The sequence below is a fragment of the Cygnus atratus genome, chromosome 10, assembly GCF_013377495.2.
Source record: "Cygnus atratus isolate AKBS03 ecotype Queensland, Australia chromosome 10, CAtr_DNAZoo_HiC_assembly, whole genome shotgun sequence".
In the NCBI taxonomy this organism is placed as follows: domain Eukaryota; kingdom Metazoa; phylum Chordata; class Aves; order Anseriformes; family Anatidae; genus Cygnus; species Cygnus atratus.
Window position 1 is genome coordinate 15,875,049 of NC_066371.1, and position 20,718 is coordinate 15,895,766.

General features: G+C 49.2%; 1 protein-coding gene across 2 annotated transcripts in view; it reads left to right on the forward strand.

Moving 5' to 3' along the window:
• Window positions 1–18,449, forward strand: part of RAD54L2 (RAD54 like 2) — a 58,727-nt gene extending 40,278 nt beyond the window's left edge. For both annotated transcript variants that reach the window (XM_035558334.2, XM_035558335.2), the window contains 19 exons: window positions 756–895; window positions 3,027–3,158; window positions 3,892–4,124; window positions 4,850–5,032; window positions 5,307–5,440; window positions 6,733–6,929; window positions 7,665–8,007; window positions 8,879–9,056; window positions 9,679–9,930; window positions 10,430–10,548; window positions 10,849–10,964; window positions 11,985–12,084; window positions 12,421–12,626; window positions 13,431–13,606; window positions 14,385–14,581; window positions 14,696–14,892; window positions 15,393–15,482; window positions 16,064–16,156; window positions 16,353–18,449. In XM_035558334.2, the coding sequence (XP_035414227.1) occupies window positions 756–895; window positions 3,027–3,158; window positions 3,892–4,124; window positions 4,850–5,032; window positions 5,307–5,440; window positions 6,733–6,929; window positions 7,665–8,007; window positions 8,879–9,056; window positions 9,679–9,930; window positions 10,430–10,548; window positions 10,849–10,964; window positions 11,985–12,084; window positions 12,421–12,626; window positions 13,431–13,606; window positions 14,385–14,581; window positions 14,696–14,892; window positions 15,393–15,482; window positions 16,064–16,156; window positions 16,353–17,341 (4,075 nt within the window). In that variant the 3' untranslated portion in view covers window positions 17,342–18,449. The remainder of the gene's footprint in view (window positions 1–755; window positions 896–3,026; window positions 3,159–3,891; window positions 4,125–4,849; window positions 5,033–5,306; window positions 5,441–6,732; window positions 6,930–7,664; window positions 8,008–8,878; window positions 9,057–9,678; window positions 9,931–10,429; window positions 10,549–10,848; window positions 10,965–11,984; window positions 12,085–12,420; window positions 12,627–13,430; window positions 13,607–14,384; window positions 14,582–14,695; window positions 14,893–15,392; window positions 15,483–16,063; window positions 16,157–16,352) is intronic.
• The last annotated feature ends 2,269 nt before the right edge of the window (window positions 18,450–20,718 follow it).

Here is a 20,718-nt window from a genome sequence, read left to right on the forward strand (position 1 = left end):
GCAACTTTCAGAAGTATGGAAATTACCTGTAAAAGTAAGTTGGTTTGAGAACAGCCTTTGAAACAATTGCGTTAAACCTATGAGAGGTCTTAGTTCCTGAAAACACTGAGGCAGATGAAAATCAGGGTGAGGACTCTGTGGGGGAACTGATGCTTTTTCACAGGATCATAGAATGGCTTGGGTTGGAAGGGATCTTAAAGACCATCTAGTTCCAGCCCCCTAGCGTGGGCAGGGACGCCACCCACTAGATCAGGTTGTTCAGGGCCTCATCCAACCTGGCCTTGAACGCCTCCAGGGAAGGGGCATCCACAGCTTCTCTGGGCGTAGCTCTTTTCTCCTCACATGTCTTCTTTGCATGACCTTGTGCCTTTTCTATTTATAAACTCTATGGTAATAAATAACATCCTGTCAGATAGAACTAGTCTCTGGTAACCTAACTCAAGTATATACTAACCAATGCACTTTTTTCCTCCTCTAATTATTTTCCTTGTCAAACTTCTGTCTTTTCCTTGAGTGGTAGTAATGATGCCTGTAGCTGGGAAGCACAGTCTTGAAAAAGCTGTGAAATTTGTCCGTAGCTTTTGGCTATATGATGTTCGCAGTCTGTGTAGCTGACGGATTACCTGGAGCTTGTCAGTTGTCTTTTAAGCCAGCTGTAGAGCCCTTCAGGTTTTTTGTTGTTTTGGTGGGTGTTGTTGTTTTGAAGGACTGTAAGTGTAACCAAGACGTACTTCTCTGTTTGCTTGTACATTCAGAAAGCTGTTGCGCGAGGACCAACTAGAAGCCGTGACAAAAGCAGCCCAGCAGGAAGAGTTGGAGAGAAGGAAACGGCTAGAGCAGCAGCGGAAGGATTACCCAGCCACTATCCCAACCGTACCCCTAGAGTTTCTTCCTGGTAAGCAGTGGGAAATGGCACCTGAAGCAAGATTTTTAAGGGTAGGAGCTGATTGAAGAAGGAGGTAGTCTGCCAATGCTGCGCTTGCACTTGCAAGTGTAAATTCTTGAGATGATAATTTGAAACAACGTGTGGCTCAGTAGTGCAGCCAGTTCCACTTTTGAGCTTGTTCTGAATCAAAATGCTGTGGCTGTATGGTGGAAGGTGCCAGGAAACTTTTGTTGAAGGCATTTTGACCAGTTAATTTTGTGTGAGCGGGATGCTGGAATCGTAGAATCACAGAATGGTTTGGGTTGGAAGGGACCAGAAAGACCATCTAATTCCAACCCCCTTGCGATGGGCAGGGATGCCTCACATCGGCTCAGGCTGCCCAAAACTCCATCCAGCCTGGCCTTGAACACTTCCAGGGATGGGGCATCCACAGCTGCTCTGGGCAGCCTGTGCCAGTGCCTCACCACCCTCTGAGTAAATAATTTCTTCCTTATATCTAATCTAAATCTCCCCTCTTTTAGTTGGAAGCCATTACCCCTTATCCTGTCACTACTCTCCCTGACAAAGAGTGCCTCCCCAGCTTTCCTGTAGCCCCCTTTAGGCACTGGAAGACCACTGCAAGGCCTCCCCAGGGCCTTCTCCAGGCTGAACAACCCCAGCTCTCTCAGCCTGTCTTCATAGGAGAGGTACTCCAGCCCCTTGGTCATCCCTGTGGCCTCCTCTGGACTTGTTTTAATACCTTCATGTCCTTCTTGTGCTGGGGGCCCCAGAGCTGAGCGCAGGCTCCAGGTGGGGGTCTCACGAGAGCAGAGCAGAGAGGGACAATCCCCTCCCTTGCCCTGCTGGCTATGCTGCTTTTGGCTCAGCCCAGGACAGAGTTGGCTTTCTGGGCTGCAAGCGTGCATTGCTGGCTCATGTCAAGCTTCTCATCAACCAGCTCCCCCAGGTCCTTGTCCTCAGGGCTGCTCTCAATCCATTCTCCACCCAGCCTGTGTTTGTGCTTGGCATTGCCCCAGCCCAGATGCAGAACCTTGTATTTGCTGGAACAGGTCTCTCTTATCTTTCCAACTGCTATGGAAGCTTAAACTAATTTGACAGAAATGCCATATCCTTGATACAGATCATGTTCGCTCCGAGGGTAGTCTGGTAATAAATGGATCTGGTACTGGGGACAGTGGAACAATAGACTGGGTGTACTTACGTTCATACGTAGCCATATTCTTTCATTCATGTTTTGACAAGCAGCGAGATAGCAGGCAACATAAATAGTTAAGCATCACCTTTCTCTTCCAGCAATGGGAGTGACCTCAGTAACCATATGTCAGGACGCAGTTCCACAATATGTCATCTTGTGCTGCCTTCTAACCTGGGTAGTTTCAATGATTTTATGCCTCCTCCAGGAGTGCAGAGGAGTGCAAGTTATGTCAGTGGTCTAGGAGTTCCTGAGTTGGCTTTACCACATGGGAAATGTGTAACCTCCTTTAAGTGTAAGAGTTCAAAATGTTTTGCATTAAAAAAATAAGAAACAGGAGCTATTTAAAATACTTTTACTGTTGGGGAGTAGGTTGTAGCCCCAGAAGAACGTGGTTGCTTGCCGAGTCATTGCCATGGTTCTTATTTGGCCCTGTTGAGCTCACCTCTCTCCCTGTTTGGCAGTACTTGAATATGCAGACAAATGGTCTTGATCAGCAAAAGTTGTTTATGATATGTGGGGTATAATTTTTACAATGTCTCTACTAACAAAGGACAGTTATCATCCCTTCAGCAGTTGGTACTTTCTCTGCTGGATGAAAAACAGAAGTGGAATGAAGAAAAAGGAAATGCTTTTACTTCTGAGACAAAAAAAAAAAAAAGAGGGGGGGCAGAACGACTTCAGTATGTGTTTGGTCAATGTGCCCCAGCCAGGGCATTCAATGGAGAGGGTGCCGTCAGCAATGGGCTATTGTTTAGGCATATTGAGAAAGAAAGCGATTGTGACCCAGGAAGCTGAGTCATAGCAGTGTTTTAGACAGTGAGAGTCTGTTATGGAAAATTCCAGGGCTAAGTTATTAGAGCAAAAGTGGAAGGAAATACTGTCTGGTTTCTGAACAGTTTTGTCTCCTTCCCCCTTATTATGAATTACTTATTGTCATGTTTGTAGAAGACATCGTTTTCAGAACAGCAGAAGCTACCCAGCTCCCCCCTCAGGTCCTTGCTGAGGAAGTGATCTGTCTCGATAGTACCAGCAGTGGCAGTGAAGATGACGCTAAAGGAAAAAATAACATTAAAGATGGTAAGTGACTGGCTGTCTTACCCAGGCCTCTCACAACATGCTATTTGTTCAGTCACAAACCTCCTATGTTCAACTAGTCAAATGTTCCAGTCGTGAATTACTTTGGATTTTTGTAGGGCTGTTGGTTTCCAAATATATGGCCAATTTTTGCCTTTGAGTCCTAAACTGGCATTTCTAGCCTGGCCTGTCAGGCACTTTAGCAAACTTGTCTTTGTCTGTTTTATAAATAAACTCCATTTTACTTAGTGATCTGCTGAAGAATGCTTACGCGAGATGTTGCATCGTCTGCTGTGTATAGGCAAGGAGCATCTGAGCACTCAAATCTGCAAATTAAAGCACTGTTTGTGTCCTTTGTCCCAAACAGATCTAACCTGACTGCTTTACACTACTCTGATTTCTTTGGCAGTTGTTAAAGACAGTGTATCGACAGATAAAATGCATGTCTGGATTTGAGAATTAACAGGGCATGTGGAAGAGAATGTAAAACACGCACAGAAACTACATCGTGTTTAGTGTTCTCTGAAACAATGGGAAACTCCAGTTTTTATATGCTGGCCCAAGGGACATCTCGTGGGCCTGTATTCCACCTGCTTGTTCAGAACAGGTCATTAGGCCAGGGTAGAATTACAAAACACGGCAGCCTTATTTTCCTGCTACAGCTTTTTTTTCCATATGCGATAAACCCTGCTGTCAGTTAAGCTGTGCCCCTTTTTCTCTCCTGTTTTGGTTACAGAAGTGATTGAGCTGAGTTCAGGAGAGGACGATGCCCTCCAAATCGTGGACAGCAGTGACTCTGGCAATGAAGGGGAAGAAGATGGCAGCGAAGAGAGCAGTGGCTCTCATGTGAATGATGCCTTAAATCAGTCCGATGCTTTGGGGCAGGTCATTGTCAACATCAACCATCCACCAAACGAGGAGGATATTTTCCTGGCTCCCCAGCTTGCACATGCAGTAAAACCTCATCAGGTAGGCTTTATTGGGCTTGGAAATGCAAGGAATTCAGCCAAGCCTGCTTTGTAATCTCAGCAGAACTTTTGGTGAGTTCTGTGACCAGTCTGGTTGTGGCAGTTGCAGATGTGGGCAGTCAAATGATAAGGAGAAATTAAAGGAGGGCCTGGGTTACGTATAACTTTGGCTATTGTTGTAATTTGATTACAGCCCTTAGCTTTTATTTCAAGGGCCCATACTCATAATCAATAAAAAAGATAAACAATTTAAAATATTTTGCTTGTTTCTGGCTGCACTTGTAACAAAATTCCTTCGGCTCTCAAAGGTGAAATATTTTGTAATTATTAGAGTTCGTTGTGATGGCAAAGAAGTTTCTTATCTGGGTACCCTTGTGATGGATGGTGTGGTGAAATCTGGAACAGACAGGATTGTTTTCTTTGCGTGTTTAGATGAATGTTTTTTTAATCAAATTGTATTTATAAACAAACTAACCAACCCCAATTCAGATTCTCTGTCTCCAAATTAATGTTAGATTTATTGGTATCATATCCTCAGAAAGTTTTATGAGAATCTAAGAATAGCAACTTTTTGAGCCTTCCCTAGCTTAAAATACTGCAGTGAACTTGAAACATCCCATTTATATTTTTGTGGTTATGCAATCCTAATATGTTAGCCACACTCTAAATATAAACCTATTTCATTTTTTCCCACCTTTCTGATTCCTTTTCTACTTTTCTCTCTAGATTGGTGGGATCCGATTCCTGTATGACAACTTGGTCGAGTCCTTGGAGAGATTTAAAACCAGCAGTGGGTTTGGGTGTATTTTAGCACATAGCATGGGCCTGGGCAAGACCATACAGGTCATCTCTTTCTTGGATGTACTTTTTCGGCATACAGAGGCAAAGACTGTTCTTGCCATTGTACCTGTAAGTAGCCCATGCGGAAGGCTGACTGATCACCTTCCTTGGTCTACTTCCTTCTTTGTGTAGAGAAGATTGATTGGTATCCTATCTCTCATCACAGTCTGTCATACCCTTGCTGCTCTTTTCCCCATTTCATTCCCTGTCTCCCTGAGTATGCATGTTGTAGTCTGCTGCTCTTGTCTGGGCACAGCTAGGGGGCATTCCATGCTCTTTTCTGCTGTTAAAATCCTGAGCAACTCAATTGGGTTTTCAGTCCTTCCGTCACTAACTTTTTCAGGTGAACACGCTCCAAAACTGGCTAGCAGAATTCAACATGTGGCTCCCAGCACCTGAAAACCTTCCTGCTGATTACAACTCCAAAGAGGTCCAGCCCCGCACCTTCAAAGTCCACATCCTGAATGATGAACACAAGTAGGTGCCAGTAAAAGCCCTTTTGAACATTTAGACTGCATCTTGAAGAACTGTTACCAGAATTGCTGCTGCAGACTGCTAAGTTTGGGCTAATTCTGTGCCATCAACTCCCAGATCCTTCCCATTCTACATTTGTGTATGCTGTTTAGAGGGGAGGATTTTGGTACCTGGGAGAGATTTACTATATCTTTCATGCAACGTTTATATCTTGTACTTCCTTCTCACTCTGCTTACTCACCTTTCTATTCTTCCATATATGCTGAAATCAGAAACCCAATTGCCAGACCCAGAGCTACTTCTGCAGAGATGAGCAGAAGTGCTGTGTTGTTTTTCTGGTGGTACATTGCTAATACTATCAGAGTCCTGGGACTCCTGACACATGTGCTCCTTATACCGTATATCTCTTGTATTTTAAATGGTTTTTTCCCTGAGATTTTTTCATACGCTTTAAGGATTCTTCTACCCAACACTGTGACTCCCTGTAAGCTGTGTTGTCCTTGAGGGATTCTGGCAATATACGCAAAGCATCCTTCTCCAGAAAGGAGCAGTCAGTAATTGCAGTTACCAGAGTGGTGTGCGGTGCATTCTTGGCCTGTGGATCTCCGCTACTTTCTGGGTCATTTGGTTTGCATAGATCAGGATAGCGTAGCAATCACAGGGAACTCTCAGTTCATCGGCGCTGTTCATACACTCACCTGTTGAGGTCTCCTGAGTAGGATGTACTTTGAAGCTACTGATGCTGCTCCAGGTATGTATTTACTGTTGGATAGGGTTTCGTGTGCTGGGCAGGTTGGGTGAGGACAGTGCCTTTATCTGAACCAATTCTGAGCAGGCTAGCAGGGGAAGAATAATTCAGGGATGCTTGCATTAGAAAAGAACGGAGTAAACAAGTAGAGGGGTACCACTAACCACCACATACATCATTAGCAGCTCATTCTGAAAATGGGTTTTGCAGAGGCTCAACAGCTCTTTTAAAAGGATGCCCGCAAGTTTGATGTGCTTCTCTACAACAGACTTTTGCAGCTCAGTTCCTGTAAGGACTTGTCATTCTCAACACGCTACCTGTGACAAACTAAAAGGCTTTTATCTTTTCCTATGAACCTGATTGTCTCCAAAAAAAAAAAAAACCCACCCACAACAATTTCATTGTATTCTTCTGTCTGATTTCATGCTAGAAAGTACTTTAACTGTATATGACCTTTTCTTTAGCAGACTCCAGTCCAGTGGTACAAGCTGAAACTGGAGAGAAAGCTTACAGCTGATTTCTTTTTTTTTTTTTTTTTTTGTTGCAGAACAACAGCTGCACGTGCAAAGGTGGTGAATGACTGGGTGATAGAGGGTGGTGTGCTGCTGATGGGATATGAGATGTACCGTCTCCTCTCACTGAAGAAGTCCTTTGCAACTGGCAGGAAGAAGAAAACAAAGAAGCAAACTGGCCCTGTCATTATTGACTTGGATGAGGAAGACCGGCAGCAAGAGCTTCTGAAAGGTGGGGAGCTGGGGTGGGGGGGAGTTCATGTTGCGTAGCAGGCTACCAGCTCTGGCAGCACATGCAAACAACCTATCATTGCTTGTTTCTGGGAAGTAGTAGAGTGAATAATAGTCAGTCTTAGCCACTGGCAATAGTTACTTTGTTCTTTGTAGTCACTGGAGTCAGGAGACTTAACTGCAGTAGATATATTTGTGCTCACCTGCTTCCTGCCTGTAATACAAGTGCTTTCAGGTCTCTTAGCTACTTTTGGCTAGAAGCCACAGTCCTCAGTATCAGAACAAGTCTAAGAATGGGTTGTTCACTTTTAGTATTGTTAACATGACCAAGCTTTGCTGGGTAGAATTGCATCTTTGGAGACAGAAGGTTGTTCAGCTCTAGCTGAGTCTTTCATTTTTGCAATGGCTGCAAGTAAGAGTGGAAGTCAGTATCGCAAAGTTGGAGATTTGTTTGTGTGAGGTCTGCCAGTCAGATCTGACACAAGACACACAACCTGATGCAATGTAGACCACTGAGCAGAAATCAAGGGCCAGTCGTGTCTGATCAAGACCACATTATGCTAAATGGGAGATGGTGTTGCCTCCTGAATCAGCCTTGCTCTATGCCACCCATGAATACTGCTTTTTGTCTTTGATAACTGCCCCTCGTTTTCCTTTTGTGAAGTTGGTGACTATGTAAAGCCAGAACTTTCTCTTGTTCATCTCAGACTAACGCTTTAATGTTCCTTGTCCTCAGGGATTGAGAAAGCTTTGTCTCGCCCTGGCCCAGATGTCGTGATTTGTGATGAGGGACACCGAATAAAGAACTGTCATGCCAGCACTTCACAGGCCTTGAAGAACATCCGCTCCCGCCGGCGGGTGGTGCTGACTGGCTACCCACTCCAGAACAACCTCATTGAGTACTGGTGTATGGTAGACTTTGTCCGGCCTGACTTTCTAGGCTCGAGGCAGGAATTCAGCAACATGTTTGAGCGCCCCATCCTGAACGGGCAGTGTATTGACAGCACCCCTCAAGATGTCCGTCTCATGAGGTATCGCAGTCACGTCCTGCATAGCCTACTGGAGGGCTTTGTGCAACGGTGAGTCCACAGGGAGTTGTTAGCAGTTTAGTCCATGCAAACAGCTCCTTCACCCCAAATTAACCTGCTTGTTTGCTGAGTTTATGCAGTACAGCTAATTGTGCTGCCTTCTTGGGCTTGAGTTTTAAACAGTTACGTTAGCTGTCTTTGTGGGAGGGTCTTAAGCATAAAGAGAAAAGCAGAGAGCTTCTCAGGTTAGCAGCTCCGTATTTCTCTCAGAATTTGTGTCAGCTGCAGAGTGGTCTTTGTGGCTGTGTTTTGCCTTTGGGGTAGAAATAAAGTTAGTTTGTTATAGTGCTGAACACTCATGTAATGGAGAACAGCACCTCTAACTGTACTAGAATGGCCTCGGGTTTATTTGAGTGTCTTAATAGTTAATTCAGATGTGCACTCTTTGATATTCTTTATACAAGGATCTGAAAGTATTTCATGAACTGTCAGTTATGAAAAGTAACAGTGCTTCTGCCATTCTGGAGACAAATCAGTTTTGTTTCTTGGTCAAGGGTTCTGAGGTGCTGGATCAGTGATTTGGATGGAGTGCCTTAGTCATTGGCAGAGGTAGAAAGAAACCTTGGATCTTATTTCTGTTTTTCAACTGCCATGGAAGACAAGACTTTCATCACTCTCCTAACACTGTGACCTGTGCTGGAAGATTGTAACATTTGAGGTCTCTGTAGCTGTGCTTACTGTTGGTATATGGCTGCAGGGAGAGTATCTCATGAGTGTCATGCGTTAGAGAGGCATGCAACTAGAGCTCTTTCTTCCTGCAGACAGGTGGGCAAGAAGTCAAAATCTTACCCTGCAGGCAGCCACAGAGATATCAGATTGGGAAACTCTTCCCTCTATTTATTTTTCTTTATCGCCTCCACAGGCGAGGTCACAATGTGCTGAAGGTTCAACTCCCCTCTAAGGAAGAACATGTCATTTTGGTACGTCTATCAAAGATCCAGCGGGCCCTTTATACGGAGTTCATGAGCCGGTTCCGTGATGCAGGCAACAGTGGTTGGCTGGGACTGAACCCACTCAAAGCTTTCTGTGTCTGTTGTAAGGTAGGTTTTGGCAGGAGTTGCAAAGAAGTATTCGTATATGTAAGGGAAAGACAGGAGTATGAGTCAAAAGAAAAGGCAGGAATATGAGTCAAAATAGGAGACAACTGTGGTTGGCTAGATACATCTTCTTTCCCCAGAGCTTCCTGCAGTGTTCCAACAGAATTGTTATCTCCATTTACAGAGCTGGGGTGCAGGGACGTTAAACATTTTGTTCAAATTTGTGCAAGAAATCTGCAGCCGTCAGCTGAAGCAGTACTGGACTGGTACCTTGTCCATTTATCTGGTACAGCATGAACCAAGCAGCTTCCTCTGCGTTTGTGCTGTGTAGGGGTGCACTGTGGCCTTCTGTTTTGTTCTAGGGAAAGAATTTGGTGGTTTTAAAGTCAGGAGAGCCTTAGTTAAGACAGGCCATACCTGGTGTCGTGGCAGAATCATGTTTCACTACCTTAATATGAAGAGAAAGTCAGTCTGATCGCACCTTATAGTTCCACGCAGGGATGGTGATGAGATGATTGAAGTATTAATTTTTCCAGCTGAACTGCTGTAGGAGCTTTCAGTTCTCAAACATTGTCAGGTAGCAGGCCAGCACAGGTCTAAGCACTATCTTTTCTTGCCTCTTCAGATCTGGAACCATCCTGATGTGTTATATGAAGCTCTGCAAAAGGAGAATCTAGCAAATGAGCAGGATTTGGACGTGGATGACCTTGGCACAGCAAGTACTAATTCCCGCTGCCAGCCTCAGGGAATTAAAGTCAAAACAGAGAGTAATGCTTTGGCATCACCAGTTGGAGAAGCTACCAACAGCAAGTTCCTCCAGAGTGTTGGCTTCAACCCCTTTCAGGAGAGAGCAAATCAGGTCGTTACTTATGAGTGGGTGAGTACCACTGCTGGAGAACTCTTTGTTTGTCGAGTTACAGTACACATAGACTAGATATTACTCTGAAAGACTGTACCTCTTTTTGTTAGGGCAGCTTTCTGAAGTAAAGACTTCTATTGGAAAGCTGGATATTTCTCATCCAGTTTCTCTGCCACAGAGCATCTTGGTCAGCATGTCTGCATGGAGCTGGGTGGGGATTTTGTGACACCTGTGTGACTGGAGTGCAGGTGACACTCTTATGGAGAGATCTCAAGATAGAGCAGAGTGATGAGAGGTTAGGAGGATGCTTGCTCATCCATTCTTCAAGCAGTTTGTCATTTGGAGCTTCTAGAATGGGAAGTAGCAGTGGTTGGAAATAGCATTGTCACCTGAACCTGACTGGATGGATGAATACAACCTCTCTGCAATGACTTATTTCTCTCACCTTGAGACAGGATTGTTGAACTAAACAGGGAATGAGCAACTCCACCTGTAATAGTCTCCTGTTTCTCGGTAGGCCAAAGACATCTTGTGTGATTACCAGACGGGTGTCTTGGAGAACTCACCCAAGATGGTGTTACTGTTCCACCTCATTGAGGAAAGTGTGAAGCTTGGAGACAAGATTTTGGTCTTCAGGTAAGCGAAGTACCAGTGGCTGATCCTACTAAATGCTCAAGTGGTTGAATCCCTTCTGGTACTAGCAGGTTGTTACACAGGGTGAATGGTGTAGCAGTTTCCCTTTTCTCCTTTGTTGTATTAGGCCCTTTTTTCCCTTCACATATTTTACGCTTCTGCCACTATAAAGTTCACTAGCAAGAGGTGTGCTACAGCAGGCAGGGTTTGACCCCATCAGTGCTAGTGTGGTTGGGGAAGAGTTCTGATATTCCACTTTTGCTGCTGGGGCCTTTCTCCTGAACAGAGTCCTTGGTTTTACAGCCAGAGCTTGTCCACTTTATCTGTCATTGAAGAGTTTTTGGCGAAGAGACCAATGCCAAGTCCTCCAGGCTCAGATGGAGGAGTTCACAACTGGGTCCGAAACATCAACTATTACAGTGAGTGCAGCCAATCCCCCTCTCTTTTGGTGTGACACTGATCTTCTGTGATGGACTCATATCTGAAAGCATCCCACCATCATCCTGTAGTTGTCCTGGGTGTGTAAATGCTCATCTGAAGCATTCTTCTGATGAAGTCTTTTTCAGACTGTTCTTGGGAATTTGCTCAGGAAGATGATGTCAGTTCAGTTACAACTACCTGATAATTTCTGTCGTTTTCGGCATCTTACTCAGAAGATGTTAGACACCTTTAACATCTACTCACACACTGGTGCTTTTTAAAACTGTAAAAGATACTTTTGTGCTTCCGTTCATCTGTTTTCTAGATCCTGCTTCCCAAACCAGAATTACTGTGGAATGGTTTCACTACCTTGGGGCTGTGAATTCCTCCTTCCCTCTTCCCCAGCTTTAAATCTTTTTCTGGCAGGGGTTGTTACTTTGTGTTGGCTACTTTACAGACCAGGACTGAGAGGAATGGTGAATGTGGTGTTCCTGGTTTTTGCGGGGCTGCCAGAAGCAAGCTGCTACTCAAGAACAGAAACTTGACACTCCCCTCTGCACACCTTTAGACTGTTGTTCTCTGTGCTCTGATCCAATTGATGGGGTTTTGCCAAAGTCTTTCGCAATCTCCTTTCTCTTGGTTCCTTGAGCTTCCAGCATATATGAGGCTCATATTGTGCCTGCTGCTTTTGCCTACTGTCTGCCTTGCCTAATACAGAGCCTTGATGTGCTAGGTGCACTGTAGCACTCCCAGTCTTGGCCTTGCCAAGCTTGAGTAATGTTTTGCTTGTTCTTTCAGTTGAATAAAGCCCAAACTGGCTGGCTGCATTGCACCTGCCTGACTGGGCAAATAAGAGGTACAGAGTGGTTCAGTTGAGGTCCTGGAGTGCATGATTTGAGGAAGACCCAGAATTGGTTGGGAGACAGTGCCAAAGCTGAATGGTTGGGAAGCGGGTTTGTTCTGATGGGATTCCCCCAAACATGCAGAGCTTTTAAATATGTCCTTAATTTCCTTCTCAGGACTGGATGGCAGCACCTCTGCCTCGGAAAGGGAGCGACTGATTAACCAGTTCAATGACCCCAGTAACACTTCTGTGTGGCTCTTCCTTTTGTCCACGCGGTAAGTTGGCTGGAGCAGAAGGGTGCGATGGAGAGCTCACACTGCTCCTCTGTATGTGCATGGGTTTTCTGTTCTTAGCTTACTTTGTACCTTGCTTTCAAGACTCTCTGGCATGATAGTGCCATCTGCTTCTGAATTCCCTAGGGGTGTAAGATGTTAGCCTTAGTCCTTTGCAAACTGTTAACAACAGTCTTGGAAACCAGACATGGGTCTGAAGTTGCCTGTATGACTGGAGGGAAATTTCTGTGGTGTCAGCATGGCTGCGATGGTTGTCCCTACCTAGAAGCTTTGAATATTGGCCAAGGCAGCAATTTGAAATTTTCCTTTAATTTACAGTGCTGGGTGTTTGGGTGTCAACCTCATTGGAGCAAACAGAGTGGTGGTGTTTGATGCTTCTTGGAACCCATGCCACGACGCCCAGGCTGTGTGCCGAGTGTACCGCTACGGGCAGAAGAAGCCATGCCACATTTACAGACTGGTGTCTGATTATACCCTTGAGAAGAAGATCTATGACCGTCAGATCTCCAAGCAGGGCATGTCAGGTAGGTGTGTGGGCATGGCACTCTGATCTTGCCTTTCCCTGCTTTTGGCTTCAAGTCCCATTTCTGTGGTTTTCATAACTTCTTTTTTTTGAAGGTTGAAAACCAAACAGCCAAAGAAGTTGACAGGGGTACATTATCCTAGGGCTGCATTTGATGTTTGAGTCAACAGTGACACAAGACCCTGTAAGAAATGCAGGGTGGAGCAGTAAGGGTTGTAGAGCCAGCATCTTGTAGCACAGTTGTGCTCTGCATTGCCATTTTACCTTCCTTGCTACTCTCTTGGTTACAAGAGACTGGGAACTTGGGCTGTGGTCATCCTGTTTCCCCCATGCCTGGACATAGCATGTCTTAAACAGGGCATTACTTATTAAATAGCTCCTTACCTCCATTTCTCCAGCAGCGACAGAGGGGAAAAAAGCCAAATAAAAATACACAGTGATATCTTTGACTGTACTTACTTAGGAGCCAGAAATAATTAATTCACTCCAGTTCTGACCTGCCATTGTACCAAAAGTACCTTTTGTGCTGGCTTGTGCCAGCTGTCAAGCTGCTCTTGTAGTGTATGCAGCTGAGGGTTGTAGTGACCCAGAGTTCTGCTGCCTGTGTCCTGCTTTGTCTCAAAACCCAGCTCCAGAGGCAGCAGCCCAGCATGATTGACTCAGTGTGCTGTCTTGCACTTGAGGTGGAGTCTCCTGGCATCTGGCCTGGCTCCCAGGAGAGTCTTGGATATAGATGTTTTCTCCACGTGCCCTGTGCAGCGGTGTCCACCTCTTCTCAGTTCACCCTGTTCCCTTCCTTTTCCAGATCGGGTGGTGGATGATCTGAACCCAGTGCTGAACTTTACCCGACGGGAGGTAGAGAACCTGCTGCATTTTGTGGAAGAGGAATCCGACCCTGCTCAGCTCTCCCTCAATCCAAGCAAGATGAAGGAGTCGGTTCTACAATTAGCCTGTCTCAAGTATCCTCACCTCATCACCAAGGTAAGAACAACTTGCTTCCTTCCTATACAGCGCTGTGTAGACTGTAGGAGGCAGGAGGACTGCAGGAATCTGGCTGTGTGATGGGGACTTGGTGGCAAGAAGGACACATTGGTATGCTGGTGGGAATAGGGCTCTCTCTAGAGGAATTTTTGCCTAAGAGCCCTGCCCGTCCCTGCAGTATCTTCTACGCATTTAGAGCCGCCTCTGCCCTGGACAGGTTTGGGGGCAGGTTGTAGGGCACCTCTTTTTTCAACATGGTGCTGTACTAGGAAGGTATCAGTGGCAAATCCTGACTTGCTGCCAGCTCTCTCCCTGGGGTGGCTTTAAAACAATGGTGGAACAAGCCAGCACTTGGCTCCGTTAAGGAGAACCCTGCTGGTAGGGTGGTGCTGCAGAGTGGGCCTGTGGCCCGGTGCCATGGCACTCTGGTGGCTGTGGGACATCACAGTAGGCTCTGTGCTTTGTGCTCCTAGCCTGGCCTTCAGCTTGTGGGTTGTGCTATGTACCCACGTACTCGTGGTGAGCAATGGCCCAGACTTGGCAGACAGGATGGCTTAGCTGACTCTCAGTCGTTTCTCAAGCTGTGCCTTGGTCACTTCTGCAGCATTGCCCCAGATAGGCTGTGCTGTGACCAGCTCTGCCTCCAAATCCCCTCTTCAGTGCTCCTCCAGTCCTGGAATGGGGACAGTGCTGACACAGGGAACAGGGTGGCTGTGGGGTGTGTTGGTTCCCTCTTGTGGTGAGCTGGTGTCAAAACCTCTGTGCTGTGGGGTTGCAGGAGCCTTTTCAGCATGAGTCACTGCTGATTGACCGGAAGGAGCACAAGCTGACCAAGGCAGAGAAGAAAGCAGCCAAGAAGAGCTACGAGGAGGAAAAGCGAGCATCCGTCCCCTACACCCGGCCGTCCTACGCACAGTATTACCCAGCCAGTGACCAGAGTCTGACGAGCATCCCTGCCTTTAGCCAGAGGAACTGGTGAGTACCTGCATCTTCCCCTTCTTCCTGCTCTGTAGATGTGAAATGATGGGGCGGAGGATGCTTAGCCCTGTTGGTGGGAGCACTGCACTTTCCTCCCTCCTCTCTCACTAGGCGACCAGCCCTCAAGGGTGAGGACAAGCCAGTGGCAAGCGTCCGCCCAGTTCAATCTACCCCCATTCCTATGATGCCCCGTCATGTCCCCATGGGCAGTGCAGGATCAACCTCAAGTTCCAACCCTGCTGTCAACTTCCCCATCAACTATCTACAGCGAGCTGGTGTCCTGGTGCAGAAGATTGTCACCACCACAGGTGAGTTGCTGAAGCACGAGTGAACTGCTGATGCTCACAGGGGGTTATGATGCCCACGCTGAGTTGAGGAGAAAGGTAAGTTGCTGATGCCCACGAGGACTGTGGGCAGACAGGCGTCAGAGCAACTGGTACCACCGCTCTGCATTTGAGCAGTTCCCCTGTATGGCGAGGACTTTGCCTGCAGGTGTCTAAGGGACACGTGCCTGGCAGGTTGTTGGGAGTGAACTCCGTGAGAGGGCCAGCAATACTGCTTCCAGACAGGAGTCACCAACTGTTTGTGTTGGGGCAAGGGAGATACTGTACCAGAGCATCACGGCTTTTGCTTCCTCAGAGCCTCTGCTGCCCCCTGTGCTGCTCAGAATTAAATGTGGGGCCTGCACAGCACAGAGAGGAGAGTAATGCACTGCAAACAAGGGGGATTGGTGGTACATTTCCCCTCTCCTGGCTGCGGCTGGCATGTGGTTTCACAGACACTGTTCTATTTCTTCTCCCACTGCCAGATATTGTGATTCCGGGTACAAACACATCCACTGATGTACAGGCAAGAATCAGTGCTGGTGAGAGCATCCACATTATCCGAGGGACGAAAGGTAAGTTCCTCTGTCTTGGTAACATTTGTGAATAGGGGCTTGGCCAATGCTAATTCACAAAGAAAAGGATGTAATATCATCAGCTAGTCCCTCGAGAGGGAAAAATACAAGAGGAGGAAGAGATCTGGACTCCACAGTGGCTCTCTTGCAGCCCATGGTGTGCTCCTGTAGCTGATGCTTCAGGACTATTGCAGTCGTGGCTGCTTCTGCCTCTGAGAGGAGCTGTTGGACTTTGTTACTGGGCTGCTTGTTCTCACAACACCCATTGCATATTCTGGGGCAGCCAAACACTTTTCCCAGTGCTCCCCCAACAAACGTAGCTCCAAGCATGAAGCTTCACGTTTACCACTGGCAGCATGTTGGGAGTGGGTGAGCTTCAACCCAGGAAAGCTGAAAAGGAGGAAGTGGGGAGTGGGGAAGGGGGCAGAAGCCTCCCAGTGATCTTCCTACGTGTTCTGTGGGCCTGGCCTTAAGCAGCGCTGCTGTCCTGTTCTTGCCCAGGCAGCCTCGCTGGCTCACCGATCCGGGGCCCTAAGCTGAGACCAGAAACCCTGAATGAAGTTGTTCTGCCTCTGTTCCAGGGACGTACATCCGGACCAGCGATGGGCGGATTTTTGCTATCCGGACCACTGGGAAGCCAAAGGGCAACGAAGATCGTCGGATGGCTGCCTCAGGTAGGGGCTTGCTCACATGCTTTCCTGCCCAAGTGTCCGGGATGTGCTGTTGCCTGGCTGCCTTCCATTGGTCCCGTGTTCAGAGCTGACCCACGATCTTCCCATGATATCCACACCTTTCTCTCCATTACTGCCTCTCAGCCCCCAGCTTTTTCTCCAAGGCTGTCTTTCACCTCTTCCATCTCCTTGTTTCCAGGCTCCCAGAGCTCGTCGCTGGAGTCTGCGAGCAACGGCAGTCACAGTGCCTCATCCCCACAGCTCCCCAGCGCGGAGGAGCTCACTCGGCCCATATCCCCCGACAGCCCCGAGATCATCAGCGAGCTGCAGCAGTACGCAGAGGCAGCGGCAGCCCGGGAGTCCCGGCACAGCTCTCCCAGCACCAATGCTGCGCAAGGCCACCCTGCCCGCACGGACAACGCGCCTGGCTTAGCAGCTCGAGGAGCCGAGCAGCGTGCTGGGATTCACTGCATGGCTCCCTCCGTGTCTTCAGCCTTGCCGGCCACCAGCCAGCACGTTGATGCCCACTCGGTGTTGGACTTACGGGGCAACAAGCGCAAGTCAAGCTCGCCGTCGGCTCCGGAGGAGCAAGCCCTCAGGCAGCAGAAAAAGCGCCAGTTGCCATCATCCGTGCAGCCGTATGAACACGGGTACCCTGTCTCTGGTGGGTTCGCCATGCCTCCTGTCTCTTTAAACCACAACCTAACCCATCCATTTGCCTCCCAGCCAGGAAACTCCTTGTACATGGGCACTGGGTCCTCTTACTACCAGCTGCCCAATTTACTCCCAGACCCTCATCTGGTGTTCCCTGTGACTACTGACCCTCTGCTGACAGCCGGCACCGCCAGCTCTTCTGCTGCTACCTCAGTCACCGCCAGCGTCCCCTCGTTCATGCTAAACCCTTCTCTGACGGGGGTGCTGCCCAGTTACTCGCTTCCCTTCACGCAGTCACTCCTGCCCGAGCCCAGGATGTTTGCTCCTTTCCCAGCCCCCATCTTGCCTAGCAGCCTTCCCAGGAGCATGGCATCTGCCTACCCTGGCTACATGTCCCCTCACTCGGGCTACCCGGCCGGGGGCCTCCTTCGGTCCCAGGTGCCTCAGTTTGAACCCCAGGAGGTCCCAGAGGTGGGATGCAGCTCTAATGACGAGGACAAAGACGACGATGTTATAGAGATCACAGGGAAATAATGGGCCTGGCTCCTGCCCGGTCTCAGCTCCACCAGGAGGCAAAAAGTTGCAGGACCTTCTTGGGAGTCAGGATTTCCCCTCTGGGCCACAGCAGTGGGTGGAGAAGGATGCGAAGGGTGTGGCGTGGTGTTTGTTTTCTTTTCGTTTTGTTTTGTTGGTTTTTTTTAGCTGTCAAGGATCTGAATTGTGCTGGGAGCTGGGTGGGGGGCATAGAGCGGACCTGCGAGGGCCAGGGAGAGCGAGAGCCAGGGGAGGAGGGAAGCAGTAATGCAAACCATAGGAGTGCCTCCCTCCCACGCTCTGTCTGTCTGTCTGTCTCTGTTCTGTCTTGTCTGAAAGGGGGAGGCTTGGTGCCGTGAGTCACTGCCCTTCTCAGGCCTGGAGGCACGGGCTTGACCGCTGGCAGGGCTGAGCTCCTTCTCACACGAACTGCCTTATCTGTGAACTTCTCTCACTTGGGGAGGTGTGGGCCAGGGGGCAGTGACTCCAGCAGAGGTTGGGGACAAAGCATTTTTACTCGGGAGGGAGTGGGGGGACTTCTACATTGTGTGTGTTGGGGGGGCGGAGGGATTGATGTTTTTTTTAAAAAAAAAAGAAAAAAAGAAAAAAAAAAAGAAAAAAAAATCACCCCACAAACAATTTGTCAACCTCTGTCAAATTCACATGAAACTGGTGTGAGGGCTCCCTGGGCCCTTGTCGTGGGTCCCATCCAAGGTAGGTCAATCCCGTGGGGCTGCTGCCGGAGCAGCGGAGCCGTGCCAGACCTGGTGGTGGCTGCTGGAGGGGAATCCTGGCGACTCCCCCAGCTCCGCGGCCCCGCCACGCTGTGCGAAGGCCGTGTCTCGCCCCGCTGTGGCCCAGTGGATCCAGGGGTCGCTGGGCTTGCTGCTGCTTCTGAACAGCACCAGGCAGTGGAGAAGGTTGGGAAGGGACGTGGTTCTGGCCCCAGTGCCCATTGCTGGTGACTCTGATCGGAGCAACTTCCCCCTGCACAGAACCTCTACCTTAATTTATTACGTGAAGGCATAATATTTATTCTTTGGGGGGCTCTTTCCTTCGATTTTTAAATTAATTTCCATATTAAAAAAATAATAAAATGCTGTCCTCCATCCTGCAGTGGTTGCTCGTCGGGTTGTCTGTGTGGGGAGAAGCAGCCAGCTGCCCCGAGCAGAGCCCAGGGGCAGGAGCAGCCGCGGCGGCTCCCTGTAGCACGCTGCAGTGACCCCCAGGAGCGTCCCCTCTGCTGCTGGGGAGCAGCTGGAGGGAGGACGGAGTCCCCTCGCCGTGTCGGGGCAGGTGGAGGAGCACATGTGGGAGCTTCTTGTGCTTGTTCCCGGTGAGGAGGAGGAGGGCGTGAGGAAGGGCTGGCCCTGGCACTGACGGCGAGCACGCAGGCTGCTCACCTCTGTGCCAGGGCTCCGGAGGAGAGGTGGCTCTGCGCAGGTCCCGTGAGCACATCTGGATGTGTGTGTGTGGGTGTGAATGCACCAGGATGGGGAGCTGGAGTCCGGGACCCTCTTTGTCCCATCTGGCCGTCACCAGGCCGGGTCTGTGCTCGCCGTGGGGGACTGCCCCGGAGCAGGGCTGGGATCTTGGAGCAGGGGCAGCTTCTAAGGGCCTGCTGCGAAAGCAGCAGTTGCTGGTGTTTGCTGGGACCAGCTAGGGAAGGGCAGGATGTCCTGTCGTCCTCCACCACAGGGTGAGCTGGAGACCTCCCCTCTTGAGAGAGAGAGAGCAAGGGTGTGTGTGTGTGCACGTGTGTTACAACGACATAATAAAAAAACGTTATGGGGCTTTCCTAGTGTCTTTCTCTGTTGAATGGACATTGTCTGTCGAACATAACCACACCATTCATAGAAGCCTTAGATCAACAGTTTAGCTATGCAAATTATTTTAATTATTTTTTTAAAAAAAGACAAACATTAAAATAGTGCTTTCTTCTTTAACATATCCTAGGAGTTGAAAACCGAGGGGTTCTGAGCAAACTGCTGGACAACTTGTCTTTGGATGCACCATGGAAATAAAAATCAAACCCCCCCACAAAAGTAACAAAGCAAATTAACTGATGGTGTTCATGCAAGTTTCTCCAAAGACTTGACAGTGCTGCATCTGTGAGTCATGCCCTCCTGTGCTCTGTGTGTCCACCTCATGCACAATCCTGTGACACTGATTGTATTACGAGTTTGCCCAGATGTCCGTTGCATCCCTGTGAGGCTGTCAGATTGCCGGTGGATTTGGGGGAACGGGTCAGAGGCGAGGGCTTTCCTTGTCGAGAGTAGCAAGGGGTGAGACCTGCAGGCTTGTGAGCAGGACCCGGAGGAGGCCGGAGTGGGAGCAGACTGGCACCAGCACCCTGCTGCAGCCCAGCTCCGTGGCGCTGCTCAGTATAGCCAAGTTCCTCTGGGGGAAGCCTCCCAACGGGGCTTTTCTGCAGCCCTGTGCTGCGACAAAGCATGGAGATGTCCCTGGCACACCCGTGGGTGCTGGAGGTGGCCGTAGCCTGCAGGGAGCAGGCTGGGTGCCACCGGGTGGTCGCTCTGCTGGTGGCCTCCCTGTGACAAGCACCGGGCGCCCTGCTTGCCAAGTGCCTGCCGTGAGCCCCCGCTGCCCATCCGAGCACAGCAGGGCCCCGGTCCCCTCCTGCTCCCTGCCAGCCCACGGCACCCTTGTGGAGAGGGGACAGGTCCCCTGCACCCCTCAGAGCCTTGGCTGAGAGGTGGCTGCTGCCCCTGGCCGTGGGGCCCTTGGGCTGCTCCTAGCTCTCCATGGGCAGGCGTGGGGATCATCCGGGGCATTCCTGCATCAGGGGGTCTCTCCGAGCTCTTACATCTCTCTCATGGGTCTCCTCTCCCCTCCCCACCCTTCTCCCACCCCTGACGTGTGGTTCTGCTGCAGAGGGTCCTGTCCTGGAACAGGGGCTTTCCCCTCATGGGTTAGATCTTCCTTTTTTTGTTTTTTGCTGCTGAATTTCTGTCTCCAAATGACCGGCTGGAAGCGGCTGCTGGCGCGCAGCAGGGCTGCGGGTGGTGGTGTTGAGGACAGCAGTGCGGGACACTCTGCCAAAGTTTTTTGGAAGCTGAGGAAGACCTGGGGTGCCCCAGTCCCAGCAGAGAGGGGTAGGCCCATGGACGGGGTGGGGTGGGGGCAATGCAGCCCAGAGCAGCTCACGCAGGACAGGATCTGCTGGGATGCCGGTGGGGTGGATATAGGTAGGCACAGAAAGGAAAATATCGCAGCAAGCAAAGGGGGCTTCACTAGAAATGATGTTATAGTTCGGCTTAATGATGTCAGTGTACGGCTGAACCCAAGAAAATCGCTCTCGGTTTGTGGATGGCCTCCAGGCCAAAAGGGACAAGTACAGCAAACGCCTTCGCGAC